The 23,015-nt window shown below is 53.6% G+C and overlaps 1 protein-coding gene across 3 annotated transcripts in view; it reads left to right on the top strand.

Moving 5' to 3' along the window:
* The first annotated feature begins 711 nt into the window (after nucleotides 1-711).
* Nucleotides 712-23,015, top strand: part of LOC127586694 (phospholipid scramblase 2-like) — a 156,998-nt gene continuing 134,694 nt past the window's right edge. For all 3 annotated transcript variants that reach the window (XM_052044840.1, XM_052044839.1, XM_052044838.1), the window contains exons 1-3: nucleotides 712-833; nucleotides 19,122-19,201; nucleotides 20,903-21,201. In XM_052044840.1, the coding sequence (XP_051900800.1) occupies nucleotides 19,189-19,201; nucleotides 20,903-21,201 (312 nt within the window). In that variant the 5' untranslated portion in view covers nucleotides 712-833; nucleotides 19,122-19,188. The remainder of the gene's footprint in view (nucleotides 834-19,121; nucleotides 19,202-20,902; nucleotides 21,202-23,015) is intronic.

Genomic DNA, 23,015 nt, shown 5'->3' with positions numbered 1-23,015 from the left:
CTCCCCCTCCCTCCCCCCTCCCCTCCCTCCCCCCTCCCCTCCCCCTCCCTCCCCCTCCCCCTCCCCCTCCCTCCCCCCTCCTCCCCCCCCTCCCTCCCCCCTCCCCTCCCCCTCCCTCCCCCCTCCCCTCCCCCTCCCTCCCCCTCCCTCCCCCTCCCCTCCCCCCTACCCATTCCCCTCCCTCCCCCCTCCCCTCCCCCCTACCCATTCCCCTCCACCCCCACCTTCCCTCCCCCCTCCTTCCCCTCCCCCTCCTCCTTCCCCTCCACCCTACCCATTCCCCTCTGCCCCACCTTCCCTCCCCCTCCCCTTCCACCTTCCCTCCCCTCCCCTCCATCGCTCCCCACTCCCCCTCCATACCCAATCCCCTCCCTCCCTACCCCCTCTGCCCCACCTCCCCTCCCCCTCCACCCCTCATCACTCCCCACTCCCCCTCCAAACCCCTACCCAATCCCCTCCCCTCCCCCTCTCCATGCCCCTCCCCCTTCCCTTCACCCCCACCCCACCCGCCTCACCCCCCCACCCCACCCACCTTACCCCCCCACCCCACCCGCCTCACCCCCACTCTCCCTCACCCACTCACCACCCCCACCCCCTCCAACTCCCATCCCCCCACCCCCCTGCACACACTCCCCCCCCCCACTCCCCACCCCCGCACGCCCTCCCGTTACCAACAGGTCCGGTCGGACGGTCCCTGCCCCGGGGAGGGTGGGGACACCGAGGGGGAGGTCCCTCCCGGCCCGGCCCGGCCTCCCGACCGAGGAGGAAGTCGGGGAACAAAAGAGGAGCGGCCGCGGAGGGAGAGACGGTCGGAGGGGGAGCGGCGGCCGCAGGTGGGTGGGGAGGGATGAGGGAGGGGTGCGGAGGGACGGAGTGGCCGGGGGTCGGCTCCCGGCTCCCTCCGGCGGTGAAAGTCCGATTGTCTCCGTCTCGGGAAAAGTAAAGTCTGAGGGACTTCTGAGTGCACGGGGCCGGGATCTGGCCCTCCGCTCCCTATTCCCTCCGCTCCCTATTCCCTCCTCCTCCTCCCCTACCTCCTCCCCTACCCCCTCCCCTCCCCTCCCCTCCCTCCTCCCCCTACCTCCTCCCCCTACCTCCTCCCCCCTCCCCTCTACCTCCTCCCCCCTCCCCTCTCCCCTCCCCTCCCTCCTCCCCCTACCTCCTCCCCCCTACCTCCTCCCCCCTCCCCTCCCTCTTCTCCCCCTCCTCTCCCTTCTCTCCCTCCTCATCCCTACTCCCCCGTCACCCCAACTCTCTCACCCTCAACTCCCTACTTCCTCCTCGCCTCCCTGCACCCCTCACACCCTTCACCCCTTGCCCCGGGGTCTTGGGCTGAGCCCGATGTGGGACCAACGGTGGAGCAGGAGGGGGTGGGTGAGGGTCTGGGTGGCGACGGGGTGGGGGGGTCCCGGCTCCTGGCTTGGGGATGGTGTCTGAACGGTTCAAAACAAATGTGCTGTCAGCTCCCTGTCGGTGGCTCACCGTCCCTCAGTAATTCCTCCGCTCCCCTCTCTCTCTCCCTCTCTCCCTCTCTCCCTCCCTCCCTCTCTCCCTCTCTCCCTCCCTCTCCCTCTCCCTCCCTCCCTCTCCCTCTCCCTCCCTCTCCCCCCCTCCCCCCCTCTCCCCCCCCTCCCCCCCTCTCCCCCCCCCTCCCCCCCTCTCCCCCCCCCTCTCCCCCTCTCCCCCCCCTCTCCCCCTCTCCCCCCCTCTCCCCTCTCCCCCCCTCCCCTCCCCCTCCCCCTCCCCCCTCCCTCTCCCCCTCCCCCTCCCCCTCCCCTCCCTCCCCCTCTCCCTCCCCCTCCCTCCCCCTCCCTCCCCCTCCCTCCCCCTCTCCCTCCCCCTCCCTCCCCCTCTCCCTCCCCCTCTCCCTCCCCCTCCCTCCCCCTCCCCCTCCCTCCCCCTCCCTCCCCCTCTCCCTCCCCCTCTCCCTCCCCCTCCCTCCCCAGCTCCCTCCCCCTCCCTCCCCCTCTCCCTCCCCCTCTCCCTCCCCATCTACCTCCCCATCTCCCTCCCCTTCTCCCTCCCCCTCCCTCCCCCTCTCCCTCCCCTCCCTCCCCCTCCCTCCCCCTCCCTCCCCCTCTCCCTCCCCCTCCCTCCCTCTCCCCCTCCCCCTCCCCCTCCCCCTCTCCCTCCCCCTCCCCCTCCCCCTCTCCCTCCCCCTCCCCCTCCCCCTCCCTCCCCCTCCCCCTCCCCCTCCCTCCCCCTCCCCCTCCCCCTCCCTCCCCCTCTCCCTCCCCCTCCCTCCCCCTCTCCCTCCCCCTCCCTCCCCCTCTCCCTCCCCCTCTCCCTCCCCATCTCCCTCACCATCTCCCTCCCCATCTCCCTGCCCATCTCCCTCCCCATCTCTCCCACTATCTCCTCCCCATCTCTCCCCATCTCCCTCCCCCTCCCTCCCCCTCCCTCCCCCTCTCCCTCCCCCTCCCTCCCCCTCCCTCCCCCTCTCCCTCCCCCTCCCTCCCCCCCTCCCTCCCCCTCTCCCTCCCCCTCTCCCCCTCCCCATCTCCCTCCCCATCTCCCTCCCCATCTCCCTCCCCCTCTCCCTCCCCCTCTCCCTCCCCATCTCCCTCCCCCTCCCTCCCCATCTCCCTCCCCATCTCTCTCCCTCCCTCCCCCTCTCCCTCCCCCTCCCTCCCCCTCTCCCTCCCCCTCCCTCCCCCTCTCCCTCCCCCTCCCTCCCCCCCCCTCTCCCTCCCCCTCCCTCCCCCTCTCCCTCCCCCTCCCTCCCCCTCTCCCTCCCCCTCCCTCCCCCTCTCCCTCCCCCTCCCTCCCCCTCTCCCTCCCCCTCCCTCCCTCCTTCTCCCCCTCCCTCCCTCCTTCTCCCCCTCCCTCCCTCCTTCTCCCCCTCCCTCCCTCCTTCTCCCCCTCCCCCCTCCTTCTCCCCCTCCCCCCCTCCTTCTCCCCCTCCCCCCCTCCTTCTCCCCCTCTCCCTCCCCCTCCCCCTCCCTCCCTCCCCCTCTCCTCTCTCCCCCTTCTCTCCCCCTTCTCTCCCCTCCCTCTCTCTCCCCTCTCTCCCCCCTCTCTCCCCTCCCTCTCCCCATCCCCCCCCTCTCTCCCCATCCCCCCTCTCCCCCCTCTCCCCCCTCTCCCCCCTCCCCCCCTCTCCCCCCTCCCCCCCTCTCCCCCCTCCCCCCCTCTCCCCCCTCCCCCTCTCCCCCCTCTCCCCCCTCCCCCTCTCCCCCCTCCCCCTCTCCCCCCTCCCCCTCTCCCTCCCTCCCCCTCTCCCTCCCTCCCCCTCTCCCTCCCTCCCCCTCTCCTCTCTCCCCTTCTCTCCCCTTCTCTCCCCCCTCTCTCTCCCCTCTCTCCCCCCTCTCCCCCTCCCTCTCCCCCTCTCTCTCCCCCTCTCCCCCTCCCTCTCCCCCCACCCCCCCTCTCCCCCCACCCCCCCTCTCCCCCCCATCCCCCCCATCTCCCCTCCCCCCCTCTCCCCCTCTTCCCCCCCTCCCCCCTCCCCCCCTCTCCCCCTCTTCCCCCCCTCCCCCCTCCCCCGTCTCCCCCTCCCCCCCTCCCTCCCCCCCCCCTCTCCTCCCTCCCTCCCCCCCTCTCCTCCCTCCCTCCCCCCCCTCTCCTCCCTCCCCCCTCTCCTCCCTCCCCCTCCCCTCCCTCCCCCCTCCCCCTCCCCTCCCTCCCCCCCTCCCCCTCCCCTCCCTCCCCCCCTCCCCCTCCCCTCCCTCTCCCCTCCCCCTCCCCTCCCTCTCCCCTCCCCCTCCCCTCCCTCTCCCCTCCTCCCCCCTCCCCCCTCCCCCTCTACCCCCCTCCCCCTCTACCCCCCTCCCCCCCTCTCTCCCTCTACCCCCCTCCCCCCCTCTCTCCCTCCCTCCCCCCCCCTCTCCCCCCCTCTCCCTCCCTCTCCCCCCTCTCTCTCCCTCTCCCCCCTCTCCCTCCCTCTCCCCCCCTCTCCCTCCCTCTCCCTCCCTCCCTCTCCCCCCCCTCTCTCCCTCCCTCTCCCTCCCTCCCCCTCTCTCTCTACCTCCCTCCCCCCACTCTCTCCCCCCCTCCCTACCCCCCTCTCTCCCTCCCTCTCCCTCCCTCTCTCTCCCTCCCTCTCCCTCCCCCCTCTCTCCCTCCCTCTCCCCCCCTCTCTCCCTCCCTCTCCCCCTCTCTCCCTTTCTCCGTCTCCCCCTCTCTCCCTCCCTCTCTCTCTCCCTCTCCTCTCTCCCTTTCTCTCTCTCCCTCTCCTCTCTCCCTTTCTCTCTCTCCCTCTCCCTCTCCTCTCTCTCTCTCTCCTCTCTCTCTCTCCTCTCTCTCCCTCTCTCTCTCTCCCTCTTTCCCTCCCTCTCTCTCTCCTCTCACACTTTCTCCTCTCTCTCAGCACAAACTGATCATCGGCACATGGGATCCTGCTGTGCACACTGACAGTTGCCTTTTCTATTACAGAGGTGTCGGTATAGTGAAGTGATTGGGTTGTCCTGAGATGCTCCAGATGTTTGGGGCCATGACTGATGATTCACTGTGGTTCCCTGTGTTGGCAGTGTTGCATGCTTGTTAGTAGATATGTTCAGCCCAGAAAGAGGCCATTCGGTCCATCTTTCCTGTATGGTGCTATCCTCTTGATTGGAGCTCAGTCTCTACCTTCTGATTGGCCCCAACCCTCCACATAACCCCACCTCACGAACGTATCCCCAGCACAAACTCCGAGAATCTGAGTCACAATTTCCAATTCATAAGCATAAAATTTCCTAAGTGGGTTTTGTTTTGGTATTTGCTGTGTGACGTGCATCAGCAGTTTGCCAGCTGTGGCTGTGTTGCTGTCATCCTGAGGCCTAGATTTTCTAACTATGAATGCACAGCCGTTATTGATGCTTCACACCCAACTGGTAGTGGTATTGGTTTATTATTGTCGCTTGTACCGAGGTACAGTGAAAAATTTGTCTTGCATACCGATCGTACAGGTCAATTTATTACACAGTGCATTGAGGCAGTACAGGGTAAAACCAATAACAGAATACAGTGTCACATCTACAGGGAAGTACATTGCAGGTAGACAATAAGGTGCAAGATCATAACAAGGTAGATTACGAGGTCAAGAGTCCATCTCATCGTATAAGGGAACTGTTCAATAGTCTTATCACAGTGGGATAGAAGCTGTCCTTGAGCCTGGTGGTACGTGCCCTCAGACTCCTGTATCTTCTGCCTGATGGGAGAGGGGCGAAGAGAGAATGACCCAGGTGGGTGGGGTCTTTGATTATGCTGGCTGCTTTACTGAAGCAGTGAGGTGTAGACAGAGTCTGCTGGGGCTGTATAAGGCATTGGTCAGATGGCATTTGGAATACTGTGAGTAATTTTGGGCTCTGTATCAAAGGAAGGATGTGCTGGCCCTGGAGAGGGTCCAGAGAAGGTTCACAAGAATGATCCTGGGAATGAAAGGGTTAACATATGAGGACCGTTTGACGTCTCTGGGCCTGTGCTCGATGGAGTTCAGGAGGATGAGGGGGGAGATCTCATTGAAACCTCCCGGATACTGAAAGGCCTGGATAGAGCGGGCGTGGAGAGGATGTTTCCATCAGTGGGAGAGTCCCGGATCCGAGGGCACAGCCTCAGAATAAAGGGACGTCCCTTTAGAACTGAGATGAGGAGGAATTTCTTCAGCCAGAGGACAGTGAATCTGTGGAATTCGTTGCCACAGAGGGCTGTGGAGGCCAAGTCATTGGGTGTATTTAAGGCAGAGATCAGTAGGTTCTTGATTGGTAAGGGGGCTAAGGGGAGAATGGGGTTGAAAAAAAATCGGCCATGGTCGAATGGTGGACCAGACTTGATGGGCTGAATGGCCTAATACTGCTCCTATATCTTACGATCTCCAAGTGGTGGTGCGTGGCCATCTTTGATCATAGCACATCCAGGTCTGAAACTTTGGTTCTGGCATATCCAGTTTCTTGAGCATTGCCACCTTTGATCCTGGCATGCACAACCCTAGAGCGTTGCCATCTTTAATCTTCCCATATCCATCTCCTGGAGTTTCTCCATCTCCTTGCCTGGCGTACCAAGTTTCCAGTAATCCAAATGCCTGTGGTGTCGTTTGAGACCTAAACCTACGGGGAACAGCAGCTAGTTATGCACTGAGGTGGTAAAGCACTGGACAAGGGACAATTTCCTCTGATTGGCTCACCTAAGCGTTAAGCCATCTCCAGATAGCTCCAGAGTCCAGCATCTGCAGCCTCTTGTGTCTCCATTGCCTCAACTGAGATCCAGTTTGTTATTTCAACCACACGTCACTGGGGAAAGGTCCAGTTTGAATAGAACGGACCCCTCAATGTGGGGTTGGGTGCCTCAACCACCAGAATAACCGAGAGCCTCATCAGAAGCTGGGAAGCCTTGGTTTCCTCTGCAGTTCCCTCCCTGATCACTCATTTTGAGGTAACAGCGACTTCTATGTATATATATTTCACAAAATGAAAAAAGACCAAAGATCTTGTTGGGTGGTTCGAGGGCCTTTGTCTGTCCCATTTTCTTGTTCTTTTCAGGACTGGAGATAAATCTGAGGACAGGTTTTTCTCTCCATGGACGCTGCCTGACCTGCTGAGTACTTCTAGCTTTTTCTGTTTTTGCTCCTCTTACATTTTGTTCAAGTGTCTCTCAAGGGTGAAATTGAATAAAAAAAATAAAGCACATACTGAGACGGGGAAAAAGAAAACACTCAGCAGGTCAGGCAGCATCTGTGGAGAGGGAAGCGGTTAATGTTTCAGGTCACAGACCACGGAAACAGGCCCTTCAGCCCGAGTCTTCCATGCTGACCAAGTTGACCTGAGGTAGTCCCATTTTTCCCCATTTGGCCCATATCCCTCTATCCATCTAAATGTCTTTTAAACACTGTAATTGTACCGACTTCTACCACTTCCTCTGGCAGCTCAGTCCATATACCCACCACCCTCTGCGTGAAAAATTTGCCCCTCAGGTCCCCTTTAAATCTTTCCCCTCTCACCTTAAACCTATGCCCCCTAGGTTTAGACTCCCCTACACTGGGGAAAAGTACTGTGACCATCCACCTTATCGATGCCCCTCATGATTTTATAAACCTCTGTAAGGTCATCCCTCGGCCTCCTAGGCTTCAGGGAACAAAAGGCCCCAGCCCTTCCAGTCTCTTCCTAGTATCTCTTTCCCGTTAACGTCTTCATGAATCTTCTCACGAGTGTCGATGGGATGTGAGGGTGGGTTACCAAAAAACTCAGACAATGAGGCCGGTTTTAAGGAATGTCTTGCTTTCGTGGAATTCTCTTGGCATTAGAAGGGGCCATTTGGCCCACTAAGTTAATCCTAGTTTTCAGTAAAGCAATCCCATCATTCCTATCCCTCGCTCTTTTCCCATGACCCTGACAATTATTCTCTTGTAAGCAGCCATAGAATTCTTCTTTGAAGACCCTGACTCTCTTTCCAGCTTCCCTGAAGGGAGCAAGTTCCAGAAATTTGCTCCTGCTGTCCTGTTCTCCACAAAAAAACATTGTTCCTCCAACCCCCCTCTCGTATATTTTGCCTAAGATTTGAAGTGGGTGCTCCCCTTGGCCTCAAAGCCCATTGGGAACAACTTCCCCGCCCCACCCCCTCCATTAACCCTTTCCAACCCGGCCGTGATCGCATCCACTTCCGTCAAATCTCCTCTCAGCCTCCGCTACTCCGAGGAGGATAATCCTAACTTCTCCACCCTGTCCCCAGGGAGTCCTCACCCCTGAGACTTTGTGGAGACGGAGAGGCTCAGGTAGGGAATCGGGGACCGGGGCTGCTGAAGGCATGGCTAGCCAGCAGTGAAGCGGCTCCCACTTGGGAGCTGAGCCAGGGTCCAGAATTGGAGGCAGGGAGGGGTGGGAGGATTTGGAACCAGGATAGAAAATTAGGACATGGACCACATAGAGACCAAACTCCTTGTGTTGGCCAAACTCCTTGTGCCTTTGCCATTAACTTCCAGGTGTCTCTACAAGTCCGTCAAGGGCACTGTGCAGATGCAATTTGCCACCGTGTCCTTGGGCAGCTAATTGAAATGTATTTCTCGCTGAGACTGAATAGCAGAGTCTGGGCCGAACACTGTGGTTGCTTCAGAAGGGAAACAGATGTTTGCAATAAAAATGCACTCCGAGCCACCGCTGCCAAAACCTCTCTCTCGACTGCAACTCGCTGGAAGCTGTGTGTTCAATAAAGTGGGACAAAGGGTGGAATTTTCCTGTTGGGAGCAGGAGCCAGGAAAGCTGCTCTGTATGTCCAGCAGAAGATAGGTTGTTGCAGTGAGGCAAAACCTCTTACTGGAGCACACTTGTTCTTCTCGCAATGTGTTTCTTTTCCTCTCCCTCAACTTGCACCAGTGCTATTAAGCTTATTTTGCCGTGTAAGTTATGTTTAATTTATGTTAATTTAAGTTTATGTTATGTTTGTAATGTACTGCTGCTGGGAAAAGCTCATTTTCATGGTGTTTTATGCCCGTGGCAATTAAATTGAACTCGAGCAGTTCTGGGCACTGGGATTCAGGGGGGAGAAAGGTTGTGTTGAAACTGGACAAGACTGTGGTGAGCTCACGACCAAGGTCTCGTGTCCAATTCCACTGCCACACTTTGGGAAGGGTGTGGAAGAGTTAGGGAGGTGTTCGAATGGTGAGGCTGGGCTGACGGCACTGAACGCTCCCGGTCTGGAGGAACCTGGAACAAAGGGGAGGCCGCTGGAGGAGCTTTTGGCCGAGCAGCATCTGTGGGGAGAGGGATTGACTCAACACAGACTGTCGACAGATGATTTTTTTTGCTCCAAATTCCTGCAACTGCAGTCTCTTTTGTCTCCCTGTGAATTGTGGATGAGGTGGGAGTCATCTTCTGGTAACTTGAGCAGGGTGTGTCTTTCCAATAGCTGGGGGGGTTGTAAGTTGACTTGGTTCTGGGGAGCCTTTGATACACTGTTTGGAGCGGTGCACTGTTAAATAGACTGTGGACTGTCTGGAGCGGTGCACTGTTAAATAGACACTGGACTGTCTGGAGCGGTGCACTGTTAAATAGACACTGGACTGTCTGGAGCGGTGCACTGTTAAATAGACACTGGACTGTCTGGAGCGGTGCACTGTTAAATAGACACTGGACTGTCTGGAGCGGTGCACTGTTAAATAGACACTGGACTGTCTGGAGCGGTGCACTGTTAAATAGACACTGGACTGTTTGGAGCGGTGCACTGTTAAATAGACACTGGACTGTTTGGAGCGGTGCACTGTTAAATAGACACTGGACTGTTTGGAGCGGTGCACTGTTAAATAGACACTGGACTGTTTGGAGCGGTGCACTAAGACTGGACTGTTTGGAGCGGTGCACTGTTAAATAGACTGTGGACTGTTTGGAGCGGTGCACTGTTAAATAGACGCTGTAGACTTTGGAGCGGTGCACTTAAATAGACACTGTGGACTGTTTGGTGCAGTGCACTGTTAAATAGACACTGGACTGTTTGGAGCGGTGCACTGTTAAATAGACACGACTGTTTGGAGCAGTGCACTGTTAAATAGAGACACTGGACTGTTTGGAGCGGTGCACTGTTAAATAGACACTGTGGACTGTGGAGCGGTGCACTGTTAAATAGACACTGGACTGTTTGGAGCGGTGCACTGTTAAATAGACACTGGACTGTTTGGAGCGGTGCACCTAAATAGACACTGGACTGTTTGGAGCGGTGCACTGTTAAATAGACACTGTGGACTGTTTGGAGCGGTGCACTGTTAAATAGACACTGGACTGTTTGGAGCGGTGCACTGTTAAATAGACACTGTGGACTGTTTGGAGCGGTGCACTGTTAAATAGACACTGTGGACTGTTTGGAGCGGTGCACTGTTAAGATCTGGTGATAAAATCCTCAGCCTGAGCTCACACTCTCACTACAACTTCGTAGGTTCAAATCCTCCTTCAGAGACTTGAGCACGTGATCCAAGACACTACTGTCAGTGCCGCTATAGAGGGACTGACTTTTGAATAAAGCATCAGATGGAGACCCCTCTGATTAGGAAAGGCTTAGTATTAAATTACTAATTTTATACATCACCAAAACAGGCCGTTAGAACTAACTAATCTCCACACAACCCTTTCCGTTCCATCTATGTCACCTCCACCCCTCGGTACGTCTCCGCTCTCCTTCTACTTGCTCAGTGCCTATAACCTCAACCACTTCCTGAAGTCTCGAGTTCTAGATTCTAACTCATGCTCAGTGACAGAGACGTCTCCTCGTTCCACTGAAGGGTTTATCAGCAACAGGTAGGGACTGTGTTTGTGGGACGAGGCTGGGAAATTAAGGGCCTTGGATGAAGTTACAGGAGGCCAGGGATTGTGGTCGGTAAATTGGTTTATTATTGTCACATGTAGTGAGGTACAGTGAAAAACTTGTCTTGCAAACTGTCCATACAGATCAATTCATTACACAGTGCACTGAGGTAGTACAGGGTAAAACAATAACAATAAAGTGTTAAAGTTACAGAGAAAGTGTGGTGCAGGCAGACAATAAGGTAGATTGTGAGGTCAAGAGTCCATCTTAACATACTAGGGAACTGTTCAATGGCCTTATAACAGTGGGGTAGAAGCTGTCCTTGAGCCTGGTGGTTCGTGCCCTCAGGCTTTTGTATCTTCTGCCCAATGGGAGGGGGGAGAAGAGGAAATGTTCAGAGTGGGAGGGGTCTTTGATTATGTTGGCTGCTTTCCCAAGGCAGCGAGAAGTGTAGACAGAGGGAGGGGAGGCTGGTTTCCGTGACACGCTGGGCTGTGTCCGTAACTCTCTGCAGTTTCTTGCAGTCGCAGACAGAGCAGTTGCCGTACCAGGCCGCGATGCATAGTATACGGTGAACAATGGCGAGAAGGGTAGGAAGTGGCAGAGGGTGTCGGGAAGACTCTTGCTAATGGATATCAGCGCGAGGTCATGCACTTTGAATGGACCAGAGTGATTTTTAAATGGGGAGAAGCCAGAAGCTGCGATGGAGCAGATAGATTCGGAGCCCCCTGTTCAACAATGTCAATGAATCGGGATTCACTGCATTATCCACACTTGTACAATAAGACCTCACAATCTACCTCATTATTGCACCTTCTTGTCCACTTGCATCGCATTTCCTCTGTAACTGTAACACTTTATTCTGCATTCTGTTATTGCTTTACCCTGTACTACCTCAATGCACTGTGTAATGAACTGATCTGTATGAACGGCATGCAAGGCAAGTTTTTCGCTGTACCTCGGTTTGATGATGGAGAGGTGGTTATCAAGGCATACTGGGTACTTGATCTTACAATTCTGAATACAAGAGACTCACAGCTGAGTGGGGAAGGGAATTAAACTTGGATAAGTGCCAAGTGCTTTGGGACGTTAATCCAGGGCAGTGAATGGCAAGACCCTGGGGAGAGTGGTTGAACAGAGAGACCTTGGGGCACAAGCACATAGTGCGCTGAAAATGGCAACGCGAGTAGACAGGGTGGTGAGGACGGCGTATGGTACGCTTGCCTTCGTCGGCTGAGGCAGTGAGTCCAAGAGTTGTGACGTCATGTTGCAGCTGTACAGATTTCACCCCCATAGATGCTGCCGGACCCGCTGAGTTCCTCCAGCGCTTTGTGAGTTGTACAAATCATTGGTTAGGCTGCGCTTGGAGTATTGTGAGCAGTTCTGGTCACTACGCTTTAGGAAGGATGTGATAAAGTTACAGAGGGTGCAGGAAAGATTCACGGGGATGTTGCCCGGACTGGAGTCCGTGCCGACAATCAATCACCCATTTCCACCGATCCCATTTTATTGTCCCCATATTCCCATCAACTTCCCCCAGATTCTCCCCCTCACCCACATACTGGGGGAGGGGGGGGAACTTACAGCGGCCAATGAACCCACCGACCCTGCACGTCGTTGGGATGTGGGAGGGAACCAGAGGACCCGGGGGGGAAACCCACGCGGTCACAGGGAGAACGTGCAAACTCCACACACACACACACACACACACACACACACACACACACACACACACACACACACACACACACACACACACACACACACACACACACACACACACACACACACACACACACAGCTCCGGAGGTCGGGATCGAACCTGGGTCTCTTGTGCTGTGAGGCAGCGGCACTAACCACTGGGCCACTTTGTATTCAGCTTGAAGCCTTGATCAATGAGATGTTTTGTAAGGAACATTATGAAGGTGTAGGGGATCAGCGAGGGAATCTCAGGGTCTAGAGATTCAGCAGCTGAAGGCATGGCCACTAGTGGAGGGGTGTTGACATTGAGGGCTTTCAAGGACACGGTGGTGTCACGGTTAAGTTATTGGACCATAATCCAAAGTTTCAAACCATTGATCTGACAACAGAAGTTTGAATCCCAACTGGATCATTTAAATTCAGCCAATCAAATAACTCCAGCCTTAACAACAGTAACCATGACATGACCCGATATTGTAAAAACCCACCTGGTTCACTAATGTTCTTAAGTGGAAGAAATCTGCCGTCTTCAATATTACAACGCTTAAGAGACATTTAGACAGGTACATGGATAGGAAAAGTTTTGAGGTGTTGTCCTTTGGGAGATCAAATGTGAAAGATCGGTACACGGTTAATGGCAGGACCCTTGACAGTGTTGATGTATGGAGGGATCTCGGGGTCCAGATCTATAGCTCCCTGAAAGTGGCTGCACAAGTTGGTGGTAAAGAAGGCGTATGGCTTGCTTGCCTTTGTTAGTCGAGGCACTGAGTTCAAGAGTCGGGAAGTTATGTTGCAACTTTATAGAACTCTAGTTAGGCCGCACCTGAAGTATTGCATTCAGTTCTGGTCGCCCCATTGCAGGAAGGATGTGGAGGCTTTGGAGAGGGTGCAGAGGTTTACCAGGATGCTGCCTGGATTAGGGGGCAGGTGCTATAAGGAGAGGTTGGACAAACTTGGGTTTATAGCCTCCTTGAGCGGCGGAGGCTGAGGGGAGATTATAAAATTATGAGAGGCACAGAGTAGACAGCCGGTATCTTTTTCCCAGGGTCGAAATGTCTAATACTGGAGGGCATGCATTTAAGGTGAGAGGGAGTAAGTTTAAAGGAGACGTGCGGGGTACATATTTTTACACAGAGAGTGGTGGGTGCCTGGAATGCGCTGCCAGAGGTGGGGGTGGAGGCAGATACCATAGAGGCGTTTGAGGCTCTTAGACAGGCACATGAATGTGCAGGAAATGGAGGGATATGGGTGGACATTGTGTAGGCAGAAGGGATTAGTTTAGTTAGGCACTTAATTACTAATTTAATTAGTTCAGCACAGATATTGTGGGCCGAAGGGCCTGTTCCTGTGCTGCACTGTTCTATGATGGTGGTAGTGGAGGAAGGTCTGACCACTGCTCATTTCTCATGCTGATGGCCCTTGTAAACTGTGCCTGTCTTTCCTCCCACCCTGTCCTGCCATTTTGCGTGTGTTTTAAGACCCTGTGTGGCGAAGCATTAGGCAGCAACCTCTCTGAGTTTCTGCTTGCCTTGGGGAGGCTGCAGAGGTTCAAGGAAGCAACCTGCCACTTGCCACTAGCTCAGGAAGGCACCTTGGTTGGCATGGATGAGTTGGGCTGAAGGGCCTGTTTCCCTGCTGTATAATTCTCTGCCTCTTTATCTAGCCTGGTCTGCATGTGACTCCAGACCCAACAATGTGGTTGACTCTTCAGGGACGGACAATAATGCTGGCACCATCAGCAGTGTCCGCATCACAAGATTGGAGGGCACGGGGTTTTTGGAGAGCGGTAGGGTTGGAAGAGGGTACAGGGACAAGGAGGGCATGATAAAATTGAGAGCTCTCCCAGGCGTCAAGGTTAGTGGCAACGATCCATCGGGAGGTGATGTCAGCAGATGCCCTGCCCATGACCCCGGTCAGAATCCTGATTAGTTGTTGGGATGGCTGGTTCGCTGTACAAGGAGAGTGTGGGACTGCGTTCCCCAGAATTTGGAAGAATGAGAAGTGATCTCATCAAAACGTACAAAATTCTTGCAGGGCTTGACCGGGAGGAGGTTTCCCTCGGCCGAGGAGGATAGAATCGCGGCTCATAGTCTCAGAATAAGGAGTTGCTCTCGAGGACAGAGATCGGGACAAATGCCTTTACTCAGAGTGTGGTGAATACTTAGAATTCCTTCCCGGTGGCTGTGCAGTTCTTTCAAGCCAGAGATTGATAAATTTCTAGATATTAAGAGATTCGAGGGTTATGGGGACAGGAAGATGGTGCTGAGGTAAAAGGTTGGCCATTGAATGGTGGAGAAAGTTTCAGGCACGGTTTGGCCTACTCCTAGTTCTATTGATGTTCTTCTATAAACCTAACCACTAAAACATAAGGAGGTAAATCACTTCTCTACCCATTCCTCCTTTTCCCAAAAGCTTCAGGTGACAAAGGTCTATCAATCACATATTTGGATTTAACAATTGTCCGAGCGTTACTCTCCATTGGCACAAAGAGTTAATCTCCCAGTCCTTCTCCGCGTGATTCCAAGTAGCGTTCCTGAATTGAGTTTGTAGCTCTTGCTGATAATTCTTTCAGTGGAACAAGGAGACGTTTCTTTTACTGAGTGTTAGAATCTAGAACTTGAGACTTCAGGAAATGGTTGAGATTGGATGATATTGGGTGAGTCATGCACAGAATAGAGAACCACAGTGTACTGAGGGGTAGACATGACGCAGATGGAAAGGAAAGGGTTGTGTGGAAGATGAGTGGGTTCTAACGGCCTGTTTCGGTGATGTATAAAATTAATAATTTAATCCCCACGATTTCCTAATCAGAGAGCCCTCCATTTTATGCCTCATTCACGAGATGATCTGTCGGCACTGGGAGTGATGGCACGAATCAGGTCTCTGAAGGAGGATTCGAACCCACAATCTTGTGTCAAGAGTGTGAGCCAAAACAGGCCCTTAGACGTAGCTTCTGGTCCATTTTGTTCCCCTCCCTGGAATGTCTCGATGGGTGTGTGTGTAATTAGTAACTGGTCTATTATTGTCAAATGCACCAAGATGAAGTGAAAAGCTTTGGTTTGCACGCCATCCAGACAGATCATCCCACACATCAGTACATCGAGGTAGTACAAAAGGAAAACAAAACAGAACGCAGAATATAGTGTTACAGTTACAGAGAAAGTGCAGCGCAGGTAAACGATAAGGCGGAAGGGCCACGACGAGGTAGATTGGGAGATCAAGAGTTCATCTTTTTTGGATGAGAGGTCCGTTCAAGAGTCTGATAACAGCGGGATAGAAGCTGTCCTTGAGCCTGGTGGTCTGTGCTCTTAAGCTTTTGTATCTTCTGCCCGATGGGAGAGGGGTGAAGAGAGAATGACCGGGGTGGTTGATTATGTTGGATGTTTCCCGAGGCAGCGGGAAGTGTAGACAGAGTCAGTGGAGGGGAGGCTGGTTTCCGTGATGGACTGGGCTGTGTCCACAACTCTCTGCAGTTTGTTGTGGTCTTGGTTTGTGTGTGTGTGTGTGTGTGTGTGTGCGCGTGTGTTGGTGCTGAGGTCAATTGTGGTGTCCCACAAGTGGAGATCCCTCTTCAGGACAGAACCCTTGCCCATTTTCTACACCCATTCCTGGCCTTCTGAATCCTCCAGAGCTCCCCCTTCACCAGACAATGAGGGAGGTGGGGAGGAAGACATGAAGACCAGGTGGGACTGCAAGTAGGCTTCCATGGTGATATGGACTAGCTGGCTGAGTGGGTGAACAGCCCAGGTTCGATCCTCTGTGTTTATACAGATTCCTCTTGTCCACCTCCACAGTTCTCTGAATTCCACATCATCTCCGTAACAAACTATGTTTATGATCGAATATATTTACTCAGCAAACAGTCCACAGAATTTGATAAGTTGGTAACTAAATTGGTAAATTGGTTTATTATTGTCACATGTAACGAGGAACAGTGAAAAGCTTGTTTTGCATGCTGTCCGTACAGATCATTTCATCACATCAGTGCATCGAGATAGTACAAGCGAAAACAATAACAGAATGCAGAATATAGTGTTACAGTTACAGAGAAAGCGCAGTGCAGGCAGATAATAGGGTGCAAGGCCATAATGAGGTAGATTGTGAGGTCAAGAGTCCATCTTATCGTAGAACAGTACAGCACAATACAGGCCCTTCGGCCCACAGTGTTGAGCTGACCTTTAAACCTCGCCTATGACTATCGAACCCCTTCTTCCCACATATCCCTCTATTTTAAATTCCTCCATATGCTTATCTAGCAATCTCTTGAATTTGACCAATGAACCTGCCTCCATCACCACCCCAGGCAGCGTATTCTATGCCCCAACCACTCTCTGGGTAAAAAACCTCCCTGATATCTCCCTTGAACTTCCCACCCATTACTTTAAAGCCATGCCCTCTTGTATTGAGCATTGGTGCCCTGGGAAAGAGGCGCCAGCTGTCTACTCTATCTGTTCCTCCTAATATTTTGTACACCTCCATCATGTCTCCTCTCGTCCTCCTTCTCTCCAAAGAGTAAAGCCCTAGCTCCCTTAGCCTCTCCTCATAATGCATACTCTCTAAACCAGGCAGCATCCTGGTAAATCTCCTCTGCACCCTTTCCAACGCTTCCACATCCTTTCTATAATCTTGCCCTGACTGCCTTACATGACCTCCAGATCCATCCACATGCTTGGATTTTAGTTAAGGGAATGGACAATAAATGTTATTGTGTAATGGGAATGGAATTGGTAATGGACCCCCTGTCCTGCAGGACCATCCCCCTTTCCTTTGTAGGACGGGGGAAGTATGGAGGTGGGGGTTTCCTTGCTTTATCTTCTAGGGAATGAGATGGGGTGGGTTTGTATCCGACGGAGTCAAAGGGGGAAACTCTTGAAGGTTCAGATCCCAAAGGATGTTGGTGGGATGGGTGTGGAGGGGACAATTCCTCCTGCGGGAGAATCCCGAACCAGGGGAGATTTAATGGGAATGTGAGGAGATTAAAATGGAGCTTGGGTAGGATCGCTGTAAATGGTTAGCATGGACTCGGTGGGCAGAAGGGCCTGTTTCCACACTGTGTGACTATGATTCTCGATAATATTAAGAAGTTGCCTATTTAAGGCAAAAAAGATTTCTCTCAGTGGGTGCTGAGAGTTTGGAACTCTCTTCCTCAAACACTGGTCAAGTTCAAGTTCAATAAACTTGAACAATAAGGCCAAGATAGATCCTTGCTAGTTGGGGGGCAGAGGTGAAAGGTATTGGAGGTCAGTGGGAACACAGACTCAAGGCAGGGCAGACTCGAGGGGCCTATTCGTCACCATTTTCATGTTTGGAGGGGATGAGGGGGTTAGAACGAGTGAGGGAAGAGGGAGGACTGGCACCGAAGAGGGTGTTAATGTCTGTGTGAATGAACTAACACATCCTCAGGAAAACACCACTGAAAGGGTCACAAATGATGAAGCGACTCTGAGAGAAAAATATTTTCAAGCCAAAGGACGTGCACAGGCTGTTTGAAAGAAGTGTTTTTGTGTGGCTTTCAACGCAGTTGTATATTGCGAAACCACTTAAAACTGGCTCGCCCAAGGGAGCGTCTCCAAACTCTGGGCTTGCTGCTGTGGGAGTGCGTCTCAATGTCACAGGGCCTGTGTGATCCCACTGTAAACCTGCGGTGGACTTCAGCCATGGCTTCCCACGCAGCCCCTCCTCCCGTTGACCTCCACAGCCACGGTGGAAATCTGAAATGAAACGAGGGGGATACTCGGGTCGGGCAGCAGCTGTGGGGACAGAAACAGAGTCAAAGTTTCGGTCAAAGGTTCTTCATCAGAATTATCTCCAAAGTAACAGAGGCAGGAGCAGGACATTCTGGTCGTCAACAAGGTCTGTGGCCTCACTTTGAGGAGACCTTGCAGTTCCCACTTCTATCTCCTACCCCAGATCCACAAAAATGCTGGAGCAACTCAGCGGGTCGGGCAGCATCTGTGGAGGGAAATGGACAGTCAACATTTCGGGTTGAGACCCTTCATCTGGATGGAAAGATCGAGGGGCGATGGCCAGTATAAAGAGGTGGAGAGGTGGTGGAGCAAGGGTATGGACATTTTGTGTAGACAGAAGGGATTAGGTTAGTTAGGCAGCAGTTTGGTGAACCTCTTCTGCACCCTCTCCAAAGCCTCCATGTCCTTCCTGTAATGGGGCAACCAGAACTGCGCACAGTACTCCAAGTGTGGCCTGACCAAAGTTTTATACAGCTGCAACATGACTTCCTGACTCCTCTACTCAATACTCCTAGTGAGAATTTCATAGCAAGAATCTTGAAGGATCTCCCTCAGACATACACCTATATTTCCTCAGGACGCTAAGGAAGTTCAGCATGTCCCCGATGACCCTCACCGATTTTAACAGATGCACCAGAGAAAGCATCCTATCCAGATGCATCACGGCTTGGTATGGCAACTGCTCTGCCCGAGACTGCAAGAAATTGCAGAGAGTTGTGAACACAGCCCAGTCCATCACGGAAACCAACCTCCCCTCCATTGTCTACACTTCCTGCTGCCTTGGAAAAGCAGCCAACGTAATCAAGGACCCCTTCCGCCCCAGACATTCTCTCTTCTCTCCCCTCCCATCGGGCAGAAGATACAAAAGCTTGAGAGCATGTACCACCAGGCTCAAGGACAGCTTCTATCCCGCTGTTATCAGACTCTTGAACAGATCTATTTTACAATGAAGATGAACCCTTAATCTCCCAATCTACCTCGTCGTGGCCCTTGCACTTTATTTGTCTGCCTGCACTGCACTTTCTCTGTAACTGTAACACTATATTCTGCATTTAGATTTCCTTTTTACTACCTCGACGTACTTACGTACGGAATGATCCGTCTGGATGGCACGCACACAAAAGCTGTTCACTGTATCTCGGTACATGTGACAATAATAAACCAATTGCCAATGATGGATCCCATGGTGCTACAGTTTCCGATCTGTGACCTGTTTGTGAGCAGGATATCCCGCGACCTGAGCGCTTGCCTTTCCGAGGTGTCCTGTCCGTGCACTGCGCGTCCAACCCACACCGACGTCTGACTGTAAACCAGAAACTGCCATGGGAGCCTCACGGTGACGGGCGGCCTCCGTGTGGACTTGGTGGGGTGACGAACCCCGAGGGTTGGTCTTGTCCTATCGGGAGCCGGGAACACCGTGCGCCTGCGACTCTCCTGCACTCCAGCTCACCGCCTGTCTCTCTCTTCCAGAGTGTTTCTGGCCCCCCTGGAACCCACTGGGTGCTGACAACAGCCGACGGCTGCACATACCGCACTAATGTCCACCCCAGGTAGGTGCCGGTGTCTCCACTCACTGCCATCCCTCCTCCACCGTTCACCGTCTCACTCTCCCTCTGTAGGTCCCGCCTGACCTGTCCAGCATCTCCAGCACCTGTTGCTGTATATTAAGGGTTGGGACACGCTGACTGTGTCAAGGAGGATCTGTCCTTGCAACGTTCTTAGTTTGAGATAGCGGCAGTCTCTTTACAATGAGCGTCAGTGAGGTTAGACAGAGTGAAGCTCCCTCTACACCGTCCCATCACACACTCCCAGGGTCAGTCACAGAGTGAAGCTCCCTCCACACCGTCCGATCACACACTCCCAGGGTCAGACACAGAGTGAAGCTCCCTCTGCACTGTCCCATCACACACTCCCAGGATCAGACACAGAGTGAAGCTCCCTCTACACCGTCCCGTCACACACTCCCAGGGTCAGACACAGAGTGAAGCTCCCTCCACACCGTCCGATCACACACTCCCAGGGTCAGTCACAGAGTGAAGCTCCCTCTACACCGTCCCATCACACACTCCCAGGATCAGACACAGAGTGAAGCTCCCTCTACACTGTCCCGTCACACACTCCCAGGGTCAGACACAGAGTGAAGCTCCCTCTACACTGTCCCGTCACACACTCCCAGGGTCAGACACAGAGTGAAGCTCCCTCTACACCGTCCCATCACACACTCCCAGGGCAGGGACAGCATGGGTCAGATACGGCGTAAAGCCCCCTCTACACTGTCCAAACTCTGAAGACCATCCCCATCTCTACACCAACACACAGTTACGTTTTATCCTCCCACTGTTTGACCAGTTTGGAGCGGATGTCTCTGTGCTGCTGGGTTCAGGTTCCCCCCGGGAGGTGACGGGGGAATGAGCTGGGTTGGGTTTGGAGTTACTCAAGTGGAACTCCCTCACTAAGAAGGCTCCAAATGCCTTGGGCTGTACAGACCGGCTCTGACCCAGCTCTCTGAGGCAAGTATTCTCTGCCACAGGTAGAAGGTCAATATCTATCTCAAAGAAGTGAAGGACAAGCGTCCATCTCACAGAGTGAGAAGTCAATGCCTCCCCAGCTGCCCCAGACCTTCCCCTCTCAGTGAATGACAGGCAGTAAAGTGCAGCCACTCCCAGATTCCACCCCTAATAACAATGGTCACCACGTCCTCCCCAACACCCGGACACCAAACGTCAGGTCAGTCCCAGGGAGGAGTAGATGATCCCATTCCCTGCCGAGGTGATCGGTCAGTGTCAAAGGTCAATACCTAGCTCACAGGTTACAGAGGTGGAAGGTCATTCTCTACCCCGCTGTATTCAGATGTGAAAGGTCACTCATGGTATTCAGGGATGAAAGGTCAGTGACCGACCTATGGATGTGAATGGTCAGTGACTGTCCTAGAGGGGTGAAAGGTCAGTGACTGATCTACAATGTTCAGGGGGTGAAAAGTCAGTCACTGACCTAGAGGGGTGAAAGGTCAGTGGCTAGCCTATAAGGGTGAAAGGTCAATGACTAGCTTACAGGGGTGAAAGGTCAGTCACTGACCTAGAGGGGTGAAAGGTCAGACAAGCCTACAAGGGTGAAAGGTCGGTGACTAACCTACAGGAGTGAAAGGTCGGTGACTGACCTACAAGGGGTGAAAGGTCGGCGACCAGCCTCGACGTCGTCTGGTCTCCCAGCGTAAGCGATACTGATCCCTCAACCTCTTTCTTCTGTTTCAGGCTATCCGACGGGACCCTCGCCCTACCCTGTGGGCCAGCCAGGAGGGTACCCAGTGCCGCAGTACGGCTATGCACAGCCTGGCTTCCCCGCCCATGACACCAGCCAGCATGCCCCACCTCCTGGCTTCCTTCCCTACCCGTCTCCCCCTCCAGCCACAGGGCCCTACTACAGTGGCCCGCCGATTCAGAGCCCACCAGCGGGCGCGCACCACAGGCAGCAAGACGAGGATCCCGGCATTGTCCACGCCCCCTTGATGGGGAGCACCAACTGCCCCCCTGGACTGGAGTACCTGACGCAGGTGAGGCTCGAGGGGTGGTGAGTTGGGTGGTGAGTTGGCTGGTGACGTCTCAGCCTCACTAAGGGCTGGGTAAGGCATTGCGGGAGGTAACGGTGGGGTCCGACAAACAAAGCTGTGCCTTCTCAACCTCTGCCGCTCCAGGGAAAACAACCCAAGTTTGCTCGTCCTCTCCTTATAGCTCAGACCCTCTAATCCAGGCAGCATCAGAATCAGGTTTATTATCACTGACATATGACGTGAAATTTGTTGTTTTGCGGCAGCAGTACAGTGCAAAGACTTAAAAATCTATAGATTACAAAAATAAGTAAATAGTGCAAATAAAAAGGAATAACTAGGTAGTGTTCATGGGTTCATAAATCTGATGGTGGTGTCGGATCCGGTTATTTTCAAGTCCAAGAATGAGTTGAAAACAACTTGGTGCTTCACAAAGTTTTATTGGAAAAGTTTAAAACAAAGAAACAGTCACAGAGCACATGGCACTGGCTTTACTACTGGGAGATGAGCCGAGACAAAGGGAACTAAAGATGAGCTGGGGCCGGGTGGGGAGGGAAGAGAGCAAGAGAGAGATTAACAAAAAGCGACACCTTTTTTACCTGAGGTAAGAGGTACTCCTGAGCTAACAATCATCCAGTCAGGAAACCTGTTAGATACCTGTGGCCAAACCAACCAGTGAAAAAACACGTATTCACTTGATGGACGAACCATTGCAGCTATATAGGACCCTGGTCAGACCCCACTTGGAGTATTATGCTCAGTTCTGGTGGCCTCACTACAGGAAGGATGTGGAAGCCATAGAGAGGGTGCAGAGGAGATTTACAAGGATGCTGCCTGGGATGCGGAGCATGCCTTATGAAAGCAGGTTGAGGGCACTCGACCTTTTCTCCTTGGAGAGACGGAGGATGAGGGTGGACCTGATAGAGGTGTATAAGATGATGAGAGGTATTGATCGGGTAGGTAGTCAGAGGCTTTTCCCCAGGGCTGAAATGGTGGCCACAAGAAGACATAGGTTTAAGGTGCTGGAGAGTAGGTATAGAGGAGATGTCAGGGGTAAATTTTTTACTCAGAGATTGGTGAGTGTGTGGAATGGGCTGCCGGAAACGGTGGTGGAGGCGGATATGACAGGGTCTTTCAAGAGACTGTTAGAGGGCTATGGGTAAGCCTAGTAATTTCTAGGGTAAGGACATGTTCGGCACAGCTTTGTGGGCCGAAGGGCCTGAATTGTCCTGTGATTGTTCTATGTTCTATGTTCTAATAAGCTAGGAAGCCATTCCTTGTGCAGCCACTCGAGGTGTATTAAACACTATACATGTTAAAAAACTACTTAAAACAGTCGAATCGAACAGGATGGGAAGAAGCTGTTCCTGAGTCACTGAGTGTGGGTCTTCAGGCTCCTGTATCTCCTCCCTGATGGTAGTAACGAGAAGAGGGCATGTCCTGGGTGGTGAAGAAACAGTGTCCTGGGATGAGGTTAAGCCTCACCCACTTAAGATGGAGGTGAGGCAAAATAGTGTCCTGTGCAATCTCTCAGTGTCCAGAGAGATTGCATAGACTGGGACGGCACTCAACGGAGTTTAGAAGAACAGGAGGAAATCTCATTGTAACAGAGGGATTAGCAGAGTGGATCCTTGGGAGATAATTTGTCCTAGTGGCTAGGACCAAGAGGGACAGCCTTAGGGAGAAAGGCTTCCTACATAACACCTACATGAGTCAAAATTCCTTTCCAGAACGCGGTGAATTTTCTCCCTCGGAGCTCCTGATCTTTTGAGGACTGGGATTAGTAGATTTTTGGGATTCAGGGCGATCGTGGGGATTGA

This window comes from Pristis pectinata, chromosome 37 (genome assembly GCF_009764475.1).
Source record: "Pristis pectinata isolate sPriPec2 chromosome 37, sPriPec2.1.pri, whole genome shotgun sequence".
Classification (NCBI taxonomy): Eukaryota; Metazoa; Chordata; class Chondrichthyes; order Rhinopristiformes; family Pristidae; genus Pristis; species Pristis pectinata.
This window is presented reverse-complemented; position numbering and strand designations above follow the sequence as displayed.